The sequence below is a fragment of the Hakea prostrata genome, chromosome 11, assembly GCF_041222555.1.
Source record: "Hakea prostrata isolate BN-2017 chromosome 11, UWA_Hpros_2, whole genome shotgun sequence".
NCBI lineage: Eukaryota > Viridiplantae > Streptophyta > Magnoliopsida > Proteales > Proteaceae > Hakea > Hakea prostrata.
In genome coordinates, this window is record NC_142610.1 from 6,572,398 (window position 1) to 6,586,161 (window position 13,764).

At 37.7% G+C, this 13,764-nt stretch overlaps 1 protein-coding gene across 2 annotated transcripts; it reads right to left on the minus strand.

The window, feature by feature from the left end:
- On the minus strand, window positions 1-5,255 carry LOC148999803 (protein NUCLEAR FUSION DEFECTIVE 4-like). 2 transcript variants are annotated; one of them, XM_089140771.1, is made up of 4 exons: window positions 4,633-4,716; window positions 4,391-4,419; window positions 1,004-1,941; window positions 1-787 (listed from the first exon to the last, which is right to left on the minus strand). In XM_089140771.1, the coding sequence occupies exons 1-4, from the start codon at window positions 4,673-4,675 to the stop codon at window positions 307-309; spliced, it is 1,491 nt and encodes a 496-aa protein (XP_088996897.1). In that variant the 5' UTR covers window positions 4,676-4,716; the 3' UTR covers window positions 1-306. The 2 variants fall into 2 exon arrangements, with proteins under 2 accessions (XP_088996897.1, XP_088996896.1); XM_089140770.1 differs by lacking the exon at window positions 4,391-4,419 and having other exon boundaries at window positions 4,633-5,255.
- Between the last annotated feature and the right edge of the window lie 8,509 nt (window positions 5,256-13,764).

Consider the following 13,764-nt stretch of genomic DNA (forward strand, 5'->3'; position numbering starts at 1 on the left):
ACCATTGAACATATTGGATCATATAATCGCAAAAATTAAAAAGAAATGATTTGTTAATGGACACGAGCCTTGAAAACTTTCATTTAAATTTGGATAAGGATCTTCTATACAGATGGTCATAATCTGCACAATTAATGGCTATAGACTATAGTCCCATCGTCCATCCCAAGCCACAGCAGACTCTGTTTTCTTTAACTTTCTCTCTCTTATTTGCTTTTTCATTTGATAAGATCCATGATGAACGGTATTGAACGGTATCAAGACCTATTAATCTACGATCCATGATGGGGCTCCGATGGGGCTCCGTTAGTAACTAACAATCCTTTTCCGGTTCTGTTCAAAATGGTCATAAGCGGGTCGAGTCCGAATGAATAGAAAGACACTACATATTAGGCCCAACATTGAGATGCAAGCCCAACACACAAAGGTGTCATAGTAGCACAATCTCCCCATGCAAACCATTGACTCTTCGCTGATGCCGGTCTGGCGCCGGAGAGATGGATCGACGTTGGAGTCGTAAACGGTGGCTGCGAGAAGTCCGTAGGCAAGTGACCCTAGTGGTATATTGGTGATGAGGATGTTATGGTTGACACCCATGCTGTTAGGCCCAAATAGCTCGGAAGTGATTGACACGGCCGCTGCAAATATGAAACCGGAGCTGAGGCCGATGAGGGCGGTGCCGACGTGCAATGCTGCGCTGCTGCCTGATAATGCAAGCACAATGAAGGCAATGGGAGTTGGCACAAGTGCAATTGACAGCCACCCTGTTCTTGCAAAATACACTACCCTGCATACATGAATGGTTTACCAAAATTAGTAACAATGTAGACTTACTGGGCCTCCTATGTGGGCCTTGCAATCATGTCTATGGGCTCGTTAACCTGGTTAATTTGAGAGCTCACATATAAGGGAAAAATGAGCGAGTCTGGAACTACTCTGTTAATTGGGAAATCAATGGGGATGATGATGGTGGAAGATGGCAATGGATTGATGTTTTACTTACCCACGAGCGAAGTCCGGAACGGCAGATAGAAGCCGGCCGAAGAACGAGAACGACGAGTAGACTGAGACGAGTATCGTAGTCTTCGAGCTAAACCCAAGAGACTGAGCAATCTGGCCCAAATTGTTACTATACACAAGTCCAATAGTACCACCACAGAAGTAAGCAAGGTAGTACAACCAGAAGTCCAACCTTTTTACAAGCATGGAAGCTGTGTGTTCTTCACCTAGCATCATCAATTGATCCTTGTAAATCACTTTGTCGCAATACCCTACACACTCTCCCAAGGATTGCCTAGAAGCACTATCATTTTGTTCTGTCTCATCACTCATGTGTGCAACACCATTGGAAAGGCTAATGTTAGTGTTCTCACGTCCAAGGAGCTCTTTATGAAGCTCAAGGTCATCAACATCAACTAGATTGAAAGAAGAGGTTTCTAGGCGAAAACTCGAATGGATATTCCGATGCGCCCAATCTCGGGCAATGACAGCCCCCGGGACACATAAGGGGAGGAAGAGTAGGATGATTGCGCCGGTAAAAAGGATGCGGGCAGTCCATACATTGGATGATACTGAATTGAGTAATAGGAGGTAGAGGCCTGTAAAGATGGCAATGAAATTAAGGAAGAGGAAGATGAGGGAGTCACGGCGAACGGCTTCTTGAGGGAGGGCATCGACCGGTGGTTGGCGAAGGATAGGGAGTAATGCAGCAAAGGATGTGATAAGAGGAATGATAGCATTGAGTAGAAGATAGACTGAATCATCATCAGAGTTTATTGAATTGGCAGCTAAGGTGAATAGGGCAGGGCTCACACCATTGAAACTGACTGTTAGAGACAAGGCCAAGGCACGATTAGAGGGAAAATTCCGAACGCAGAGGACAAAACATACAGTGTTGAACCAGCAAATGCTACAACCTGCTATCAAACACATCAAGAACACCTGCCAAATATATGAATCATAGTTAGAAACTTTTTAGTAAACAAAAATTAATTCATGAGCATTCATTTGGTACTACTAAAACAATTATGCCAAGTAGAAGAAAAAAATAAAACTAGGTGATTGGTATAATCATACTTAGGAAATGTTTGGAATGCTTTCGCTGAAGAAATACTGGTGTGGGATATTAGGTTTCAAATGGCCATCCAAACCACAAAAGTTACAATGATAGTGTTGCTTGGTACCATTTTTTGAACTATAACGAGAAGACTTAGTATTAATAGCCATTTAAGAGGAGGTAGAAGACGAGGAAGAAAAAGACGTGGCTAATTAAGATGCAAAATTGTGTTTTAGTCGGATACCATATTAAAAAGAAACCTCAATCGGAAAAATGGTTGAATGATTTCATACAAGAGACTTCAAATATATAGACATCATACACCCCATGCTGTTAGGTAACAATGAACAATAAAAAAAGATATAAAACATGGAAATAAAACATATGAAAATGTTTGTATGAAAATACAATGTATGGAAAGGTTTCAATAGAGAAACCAATCAAGCCAAATTAGGATACTAATGAAATGAAAGGATGAGATGGTATGAAAATAATTCGAATGGAAGGATGAATGGAAAGAATTCAAATGAGAGGAGAAAATAATATAGAAATAATTCATATTAGATACAACTAAAGAAAAGAGGAAAAATCATCCTTATCACGCCTAATAAATTCCACATAAAAAACCTAATCATCTTATCAGAATGCATGCTAAATGGCTTTCTTCTTATTATTATCACTATCAATATCATTATAGTTATACCAGAAATTTATCAGGTCAATTTCCTTGTCAAAAATTGACTATCCATTTCCTTGTAGATATGTGTCATGTGTCCCAACATCACATCATATGTTGAAATCCATTTATAAATCACATCAAAGAATTGATTGATGTGATTGATAAATGGATTTCAACCATTTGATGTGATGTTAAAGACACATGGTACACATCTACAAGGAAATCAGAAATGGACCTGATATTGGTCCTAGTTATATACCTAAGGTCAAGGCATCAGGTTTACCCTATTTTTCTAAAAAATATTAAATATAAGATGATTAGCTAAAAGCATATGTCAAGTTGGCCATACCCCCACCCCCTTCTCCCCCCCCCCCCCCCCCCCCCACAAAAGAAAGACAAAGTATGTCTCTAAAATTTGCAAAGTAAGACACTTTTGTTGATAAATTATGTAGTCATAGTCAAATAATTTCATAATTTCTAAATTGCCCTTAATCTCTTGTGACTTTCTAGTGTTATCTTAATAAATAGAATCCTAAATTTTATCTTTTCGCTCCTTTCCCATAAGTTCTTTTATTCTCTATCTGTCATTTTATATTATATTATATAAAATAATACAATTAAATGTACATATGTCATCTGATCTAACTAACTGACAAACCGAATGAAAAAAGAATAACTCTTCGACATAGTTTCGAGGTATCTATACTTTTCATCAATTGGGTGTCCCTAAAATTTTCCTTTGACATAGTCATTCGAACTTGGAAGATCATAGGAAAGGTTGGTGAAAAGGTGTGGACTTCCTTATGGCATCATCACTTGGCACAAATTTGAATATGTTAGCTTTGTACTTATAGAAATTCAAATATGAATCCCTACCGGTCAGTTGCTTTCGTTATCACATCTACTTAACTAGAAATGGTAGTTGGAGAACAAATTGCATGAAAGCACTTAGGCCACGTTGCAAAAATGGTGGTCATACACATGTCAGTTAGTTTTTTCATCAAACAAGGCATATACGAATATGGTGAATAGTACCTGAAGTTTACATGGAAGTAGTTTTCTGCCACTCATTAACTACACACCTATCTTCTAACGTTGGATTGGAATCAAATTTTGATACCAATCAGATGGTGCATAAGATGATAGATACAATTTGTTTTCAGTAGATGAACGGCAACTACAATGGAATCAAACGAAAATCGATAAATGCGGCTTCTTTATAGCATATAATCATGGCACTATTTATGAAATTTTGAAAATAGTTTTTCTACCAAAAACAAAAAAAGTTAAAAATAGTTTTATTTCGCCAAATAAGAATAGGTTTTTCAGTAAAAAATGATGTTTCAAGTTTCAACCACATCTCATCACTGAAACAGGAAAACCGCAAAATTACCTAATTTTTTTTTATTGTTTTTTTTCAGATTTGATGTCTTAAAATGAAATTACCTAAAAATTTTCAAGAACTGAGGAACCCAAGAAAACAGGAAAAATTAAAGGAGCTTCAATCACAATAACAGAGACTCTTTAAATGTTTTTCTGTGGATATTAAAGTAATGAAGGATTAGTTTAACGCTAATCAAGCAAGAAATTTATACTCAAATCTAACAAAAAAAGACGAATTATTGAGAGTAGATGAGGGAATGAGGAGCACTAACCATGAAATATGAGGTAAAGAGACAGGGTTCTGCATCATCAAAATGAAAAAAAACAGAGGAGAAAATCAATGGAGCTTCAACTCCAAACGCAGAAAACCAATTTTTCTTTCAAAATGCAATAAGGTTTATCTGCTTTGATTGTTAATGTCTAAGCTAAATCAAACACAGAATCTAATCTAAGTATCGAGAATTCAAAGTAAAAAAGAGAAGAAATTAAGAGAAATGAAAAGAGCGAAACTAACCATGAAATAAGGCAAGGAGATAAAGTTCTGAATCACTGCCCATTGAACTCCATAACCAATAATACCCATAGAAGCAGCCATGAACATAACAACCCAAAGGGGCAAATAGAGCAAAGCAAGACCAGATGACCATCCAAAAGCCTTACCAAGATCAGATGCAACAGCAAGATAATTTAACTGAACCTGAGATATCCCGAGAACCGATTTGAAATCGGTAGAGTAAGCCGAGAAATCAAAATTAGTTCCCGTGAAAGCTTGAATCCAAATTGTAGCTACCAGAATCATCCATTTACGAGACTGTCCAGCCATGATTTCTTCTTCTTCTTCTTCTTCTTCTTCTTTCGAATGATTTGCAGAACAAGTCTCGTCGATGGATAAGAGAGAGAGGGAGAAAAAGAAGAAAAAAAAAAAGAAAAAAAAAAACAGAGATTGCTGTGGTGGGTTGGTTTCAGGGGATAGAACGGTTAGGGTTGTCGAAATAGCTTTAAATTGACGTTGGCGAGAGAGGAAATTCCGCTTTTCTGCGAGGTTTCTGGTCCATTTATAATCAGAACAAGGATAGAGAGTTAATCGGGGATTAATTTGGAATCATGGTGGCTTTTAGAGAAGAAACCTGAAAAATGTTTATACCAAATTGGAAGATGACAGGAAAGTATAACCAGATTATGACACGTGGCAATCGGGACAGGAAGGAGTAAAGATGCGGAGCCCACTGTGTCGACCTGGCAGATCACGTTAGGGTTTTGGTTCTGATGGATTTCCAGAGCAGCAGCAGCAGCCTCTGAGCTCTGACACACACATTGGTGTGGTTTGCATTGGTGAACCAGATTCATAAATAGAATTCAAAAGCTAACGTTCTTCCTTGTGGTCGCCAATGGAAATTGGCAACCACCACATGCTCGCGCAGAGCTCATGGTTTTGGTGCCGGCGTGGCTGCTGACCTGGTTTGCTTTTACTCTCTTATTATTCTATTCTTACCTGGCAACTTATATATATATATATATATATGAATCTATTGTCTTACCAAAAAATAACATTGAATCCATTGAATCCATCGATGTGGACAAGTGGCGTTCAATTAATATCACCTGAATATGGGCAATATGATCCAGTGAATCCAATGTTTGACACTTTAAAGTCATTTTTTTGATCTAAAAAGTTGAGCACAACATTTGACATGAGAATTTATGTTGATTTGGTGGTGGGTGGGGAAGGTTTAAAGTATCCCACGATACTAGTCGATACGTATTCATATTTGACCCAACCGATACGATATATCTCGATACGTCTCTCCATTGAATTACACTAAAATACATTAGCAATAGCGATACAATACTCGATATAGGATGATACGTCTCTTAAAATTACCTGACCGATACTTTATACCTTGGGGGTGTTAATTGTGTCTAGATATGAGGCTCTTCTAGGCAGTGTATGGTGTGTCGTCATGTCACTGGGGGGCAACACAAAACCCCACAGCGATACGATTTTTTCCTTTTAGCGGCTATATATTATCGAGAAATCGGCGATATACCGCCAATGTCGACTTTTCGCGTGTGTTGGGTGGCATTAAGGTGGCCATCAGGGCCTAGTGTCGACGCCTCTTTGCCAAAGACGAAGAATCCCGCCAACGTTGTCAGACATCAACGTCATTTCCGAAACAAGAAGCGACTCCCATACTCGTAATAACCACTCTCTTCTTTGGGTCCGTTTCTCTCTTGGGAACATAGGAAGCTTTTGGAGCTGAAGCTGAAATGGGTTTCACCCATTGTTGCTTATGCTTCTTGGAATCGATTCTGCTTGAAAAAGAAAGCTGAGGAGATTGTTTATGGAGAGGTTCTAAGTGGGAAATGCGAAGGGCCAGTCCAATTGGGGAAGATTGAAGGGCTTCTTCCTTTTGGTGAATCGGCCGTTGGGAACCGTTGATGTGAGAGGATGTGGTGGGTGGTGCAACTGATTTCATGTTTAAAATCGTCACAACCTCCCCCTGCCACCCGACGCTAACCTTGCTCTTGATGCACTCTCTCAAGAAGGTAGAGTGGAGAGGCAAAGGGAGCACCCATTCATCATGACAGAACCAGGTGAGGTTGCATGGGAGAAGAAGAACGGCATTGACTATCTCTTCTACTTGTACGAACAGTGCCGTGAATTCTTGAAGAACATCGGTAGGGAAAGTGGTGAGAACTAAGAAATGCCCTCAAAAAGTCATGCGCCATGTCGCATGTGTCGCCTGTGTTGCCCGTGTCACTAGTGTTGCCATGCACCGACACGGCGACACCAGGCGACATGTTGGACCATGCTTCTAGGGTAGTTTATGCACACGCCACTACATCTTTAAAATAGTTTTATATATAATTTAAATATAAAATAAAATTTTATGCCTAACTCAAAATAGATTTAAATTCTTAAATCTCATATATGATGTGTTGGTCTTTCTTTAATTGAACGAACCCCTTAAGATTCATTGATAATAATTGCACATGATTTAGAAACAAATGAGTTAAAGAGTCTACAATGTAAGTTTTTTAAAGCAGAAAATACTTAAATGGTAAGAATTTGGTGTTTAGTTTAAGGCTTTAAGCCATACATGAATGTTGAAAGTCTGAAACTAATAGAGTATTCATGATGACATATACATCAGTGCTGTCTCTATTTTTTTTAATTTCATAGAGGCATGCATGCATGGAGTGGGTGTTTTGCATGTTCATTGTGTTTCAACGTAGAAACAACATATATACATTTATTCTTTTCCCACTTAGAGATTATTTTTTTTAGGGGGTTGCATGGAGTGCGTAATATTTTCTATGTTCTTTGTACTTCGACGTGATTCACTTGAACGCTACGATCACAACCAAACAAATTTGGTGTTTTACTATGAAGAAAAAGAAAAAGGAAAAGACTACCATTAATAGTTTTCTCGTCTTTTGTGAACCTTGTTAAGATTTATAAGTAGTTATAAGCATGGTACCGTGTGTCGGCGATATTTCGCCGACACACGGCGATAAATCGAGGTGTCGCTCGGGGGCGACATGAAACCCCCCAGCGACACGATTTTTTCTAAAAGTCGACGAGAAATCGTCGAAATATCGCGATATATCGGCAAAAAGTCGATATTTTGCGATAAATTGTCAAAATATCGAATAAATTTAAAATTCAAAATTTAAAAATCTCGCATTAAATACTCTCTCTCTCATTTAAAAATATTAAAATATCTCTGCGACCTGCAATCTTCCGATTTCTTCATTTCTCTTTCTCTGCAAAAATGGAAACCATTGGAGCCAACGAATCTCTTCTATTTCTTTCCTTTCTCTTTATCTGCAGAAACGGGAAATCATGGCGTACAGGGTACTCCAGCAATCTCTTCTATTTCTTTCCTTTCTCTTTTTTCTAATCTGCAGCGGAAACCATGGCATCTCACGACTCTCTCCCGCTCTCTGATCTCTCTCGGTCTCTCCCACACCTGCAAATCTAATCGATTTTTTGAGAAAAAAATCGACCGAAATGTCGCCGGTAATCGCTGTGTTGCCTGTCGCCAGACACCGACATTGCGACACTGCGACACCCGGCAACATTTCGATCCTTGGTTATAAGTAAAAACCCTACTTCAAGAAGAAAAATAACCTAAGGACCCAAAACTAGTCATTTCAAAAGATTCAAAATTTTGAATAAGTCTCATCACTTATTTGGCCATTCAGACATGTTTAATCCTCAAAGTCAGCCTTCAAACATTACAGATAATGAAAATTAGTCTTCACCACAACAATAAACGCAAACATGTATTTAATTGTCCGAGAAAACTTAGAAATTTGTTAAAGACAATGCTTGCACAAATTAAGGGCTACAATATAGGGGTTGGGTTGGACTTTAAAACCCTAACCTTAACCTATATCATTTATTTGCTTTTTGTTTGTTTATCTTGAATATCTTGAATTGAAATCCTTATATAGCCATTTATGTACTAAGATCGGAGATTTCTTTTAAAAAAAGGAAAAAAGTTTGGAGATCATACAAAACAAATTCATACGCCAGCCTAAAACAACTGTTTTATATAAAACACTAGTGTAGATCTCTTATGCACATGACCCCATGACTCATGTTGGAGAACAGCAGCTTTAAAGTGCTTTGAAATTTAATTACTTGGTTCTATCATGTTCATGTCTGTGGAATTAGAATCCACAGATTCATAATTTATTGAAGTACACCATTTGATTGCTTTGATCCTGTGAAATGTAAGTCAAGATTTTTCTTTCTTTACAATCGATTTGGAGGAGTTCATGGATTTTTTTTAAAAATTTTAGGTGTAATTCATAATTTCTTAGCTTGGTTGATTCTGAAGAGTCACTAACAAGTACCCAAAAGGTTATTAAAAATTGGATTTATGATTTGGCTGATTTGAGATCTGTAGAATTTATATAACCAAATATACTATAAAATATTCTTTTGATGACATACCTTGCATGTAGAAATCCTAACTATAACTACTTTGTAGCTTGTTGTAACAAGTCAGATTTATAGTTGTAAAATTAATAAATGAATAGCTGTAGATGTGCTTTTGGTATAGTAATGGTAGTTTTATATGTAAAATCAATAAATTTAATACAGGTTTGATGATCAAAAGTTGCGGGTGGAACACAACGGTGTTAACAGAGAGTTTTTCAGGCGTTGGGGTAATGTTTCATTTTTCCACAAAAAATTGTCCTGTCACCATTGGGGTCGTCCTCCGGAGGGTTGGCTGGTTGTAAATATTGATAGTTCAGTGAAAGGTCACAGAGCATGATATGGTGCCATTGGAAGATTGGGGAATGGTCAGGTGGTGTTGCTGACAACAACATTCTATCACATGAATTGAGAGACATCAAGTGTGGTATTCTAGAAGTAAGGAATCATAACTTCTCGGCTGTGGAGATTTGTTGCGATTCTTTGAATGCTGTGAAGACCATTCAAGGAAAACTTGTTGTTCCTTGGGTCATTGATGAACTGATGGAAGAGATTTAGGTGCTCTTATAAGGGTTCCAGCACTGGCAGGTGGTCCATAATGTCTGTGAAACCAACCGATGTGTGGATTGGTTGGCGTCAATGATGCCGTCGATCGGTGAGCTTAACCTTGATGTTGAGGCGCTCCCTAGTATATTGCAATCGTGTGTTAAGGATGAGCTATTTGGTCGTCATTTTTTTAGAAATTAGCTTGAAATAGTCTTTTTCTCTTATTATATTATGTAATTCTTGTTCTTATTTAAAAATAAATAAATTTAAGGAAGTCTTAGGACTCTTGGATTAAAAGACGAAAATGTACGTCGTGCCTATCTAGGCATTTAATTCCCATCTACCAAAATATGACAAATCATTTTTTGTTAACGATTTACAGAGTTAAATAATATATTACATTCCTACCAAAAAAAAATAAAAAATAATACATTACATGAAATTCATTAATGTGGTCCACAATAGAATTAGGTGATCATTCATGTTCGATGTGCCCGTCCAATGGTGACAATGGCCACATCTGACAGCTGATGATGCTTTACTAGATGGTTCGAGAAGATCATAGAATTGAAACAGCTAAGCCACATGATTTGATTAGTGTTGATCAAGATTAATTAGCTTTCCTTTAATTGAGGCTCTAAAATCACGGATCACATGTTAAAATATTTATAAGAGCATTCATGTGAGCTAATCACGTTTCTTCGCTAAATTATTGTTGATGGAGGCTTCGAGAATGTGGTGGAGGGTCTCAAGCATTCTAGGAAAAAAGAATAAAAGAAAAGAGGAATCCTAGGAATCGAATACTAAGAATATGATGTTCCATGTAGAAAAGGATTCAAATATATGGTTGACTTACCACGGGGTGGTGGTCTAGTGGTCCCAAGTGGTTTGCTAAACTTCATGTTCCCAGTTCGAATCTCTTCTGCTCTTGTATTTCTTGCATTGAACAGTTGTGTGCTCTTTAGCCTAGGCATGAGTGCTACCAGCTTTTGTAGACTATATTAGGCCTCCGGTGAGGCTCCGCTAACGGGGCCAGTGCTTGATCTGGTAGTGCACAGGGCTAATGCTTGCATGGGTCACACTCGATTAAAAATCTAAACATTGCGTAACGGGGGGCGCTAGGTCGCCGCTTCTGCATCCCCTCTTTTTTCATACAAAAAAAAATGATTGACTTTAGGGAAAAGTATTATTCACATGGGATCAACGAATTTTTATTTGCAGCAGTGGCTGCCCGCAACGGATAATGGTGGTGGTGGCGGTGAAACGACGAAGAGGTGGAGCGGAGGAACACACAAGGTTTGGGAACTTGGAGATTGGATCGGGTAGATTTAGAGATTTGATTTTGTAAATTTGAAAAACTTTTAAACCTCCATATGTAATTTTTTTATATTTATATATATACCCCCACTCATTTTTTTACAGTCGTTTGATTTAATTTTGACTACGTGGTCAAATGTTGTAGTTAAATGTGGTATGTGTGAAGGTTTTAGATCCCAAAAAACCCTACCATTATAATGGTAAACTGGGTTGAATAAGTGTTTGGATTAAGAGATTGGTTCAGTATTAGTCCTAGATGAATTCCGGGTAGTTAGGCTGACTGAAATCAAAAGAGAATGTTGCGGTTGCAGGAGTTAATGGCAGTTGCCTATCTGTTTTTCAATTCTCTTATCTAGAAGTAATGGGTAGTTATTTCTCTCCTCTATGAATAATCTGGTGAATTTTTCTGGGATACAACACCAATCAAATTATAACATCTAACGCTTTTTATTTATTTATTTTATTTTTTGTTTTTCTTCTTTCTTAGTAAAATGTGCTCTTAGCATTGGTTCGTTCTTGATCTGGATCTGGTTCCTGAGACCAAAACAATAGTGAGAGTGAGCTGCCTTTGGAAATGGGAAGTCACTTCTAATGATTAAGTCAGTTCAGATCAGAAAGCTCGAGACTCTTCTGTTAATGAAACGGAAAAGGGTTCACAGTATTTGAGCTGGAACTTCTAGGCGCGTTACAACGTCGTTTTCCTTAAGACGTAATTCGCCCTCACATCAAGGTGCTATGAGGTTCTGCGAACCATCTCCCAGGATACAAAGAAGCCAAGAAGTTGAGCTTCTTTGTATCCTGGGAGACGGTTTGCAGGACCTCATAGCACCTTGATGTGAGGGCGAATTACGTCTTAAGGAAAGCGAGGTTGTAATGTGCCTAGAAGTTCCAGCTCAAATACTGTGAACCCTTTTCCGTTTCATTAACAATCTTAAGACGTAATTACTTTTTTGAGATGGCACAGTCACTGAAGCAACTTGCGATGGACATCATCAAGTTGGATCGTTTTGATGGAACTAACTTCAAGTGATAGCAGAAGAAGATGCATTTCCTCAAGATGCATAACTTCTTGAGGAATAAATGCTCAAGAAGATGAAGGAAATAATGTTCTTTAGGAGTAATTTGTAAGAGAGTAATGGTTGGAGTGCTCAAGTCTTACCGTTGTTCAGGTATTGTGATGGGTTATATAATTGATACATACCTAAGGAGATAGTGGACATCTCATCTGATCAGATGGAGGGTGGAGATGACTTCTAGAAGGGGGCTTGAGAGATAAACTAAATCGCCAGATAATCCTGTTGTCGGAAGATCTTGTTGATGAATCATAGGTCAACGTCACATTGATACTGACGTGACAACAACCCACAATTGGGAGGACAAATGAAGTGATGGTTCAGGGCTCAAGGAGAGCTTTGAGTGAGTCAAAAACTTCTGTATCCGTAGTGGGATATCAAGAATCCTTAGTGCATTTAATGTTGAAATGAATACTGAATAAGTATTATATCGAATTCCTCACTCTCCCCACCTTTATCAAGAAGTCACAAGAGGATAGCTGTGTGTCACTGACATGGCATTCATTACATAGTTTCTCTGAGGAGAAAATCCTTGAGAAGCACCTATTGAACCACCCTTGTCCAAGCTTGAACTCTGATTCTGGTTCAATTGGCTTATTCTGGTTCAAAAATTGTGGTTGAAAATATTGATAACATTAGTCCAAATCAAAAGAAAATGTTGCGGTTGCAAGAGTTAATGGCAGTTACCTTTTTGTTTTTAATTCTCTTATCTAGAAGTAATGGGTAGTTATTTCTCTTCTCTATAAATATCTGGTGAATTGTTCTAGAATACAACACCAATCAAATTATAACGTCAATTCTTATCTTTTTATCTTTTTGTTTTTCTTTTTTTTTAGTTGGAGCTTTGTAGTGTAGAATGGTAAAAGTTTGCCATTAAAGAACTTCAAGAGTTTTTGTTGTTTTCTTTCAAAAAGCATCAAAGTTCTTGATACTCTGAAACAGAGACAACCTTACGAAAGCCTGAATCAAAGATTCCTTTGAATCATCCATTAGCCCTGGCACGCCTACGTAACCTATTGTGTATTTTTAAGAAACAGAAGGGGTTGTGTTTTGTGTTATTACATCCCATGCTTGGTGCGTTCGACGGTGTTCATGTTTTGAGAAAGAAGAATATATATTAATAGGGTTGCAACAAGGTTGGATTGGTTAGATTTTTTTTTAAAGTATATGGCCCTAAATCCTTTAGTCTAGTCTTGATACCATATTGTTCCTAAAGCTTCAGACTAGATTAAACATTTCACCCTGGCCTAGCACTAACCACTAAACAATAAAACAATGCATAATTCCACATTATTGCCTTATATTTGTCAAAAAGGCAAATTACGTATAGACCCCTTGTGTTTGTAATCAATTACATCTACTACTCTTGAAAAAAAAATCAATTACAGATGATTCCTTATTTTTAAGAATTGAAAGTCATAAATGGATAGGTTAGCTGAAGCAAAGGAGGCATTTGTAATTTTTTTTCTAGGGCTAGTAGAGGTAATTGATTGTAAACACAGTGGGTTTTGCCCTTAAAAAAAATAACCTACAAAGTTGTTTTGTTGGCTAGGTTAGGTTAAGATTTTTTTTTTTTTTTTTTTTTTTTTTTAACTGAGGTTCATCCGGGCCAGCTTGCGCGCACCACGAATTACTTATTCAGGGGGGAGCTTTATATTAATGCCGCCGAGTGGGTGCAAATCCAAGATCTTCCCTAAGGAAATTGGGTCTTTAACCGCTTTAACATACCACCTTTGGCATAGTTTAGGTTAAGTTAGCC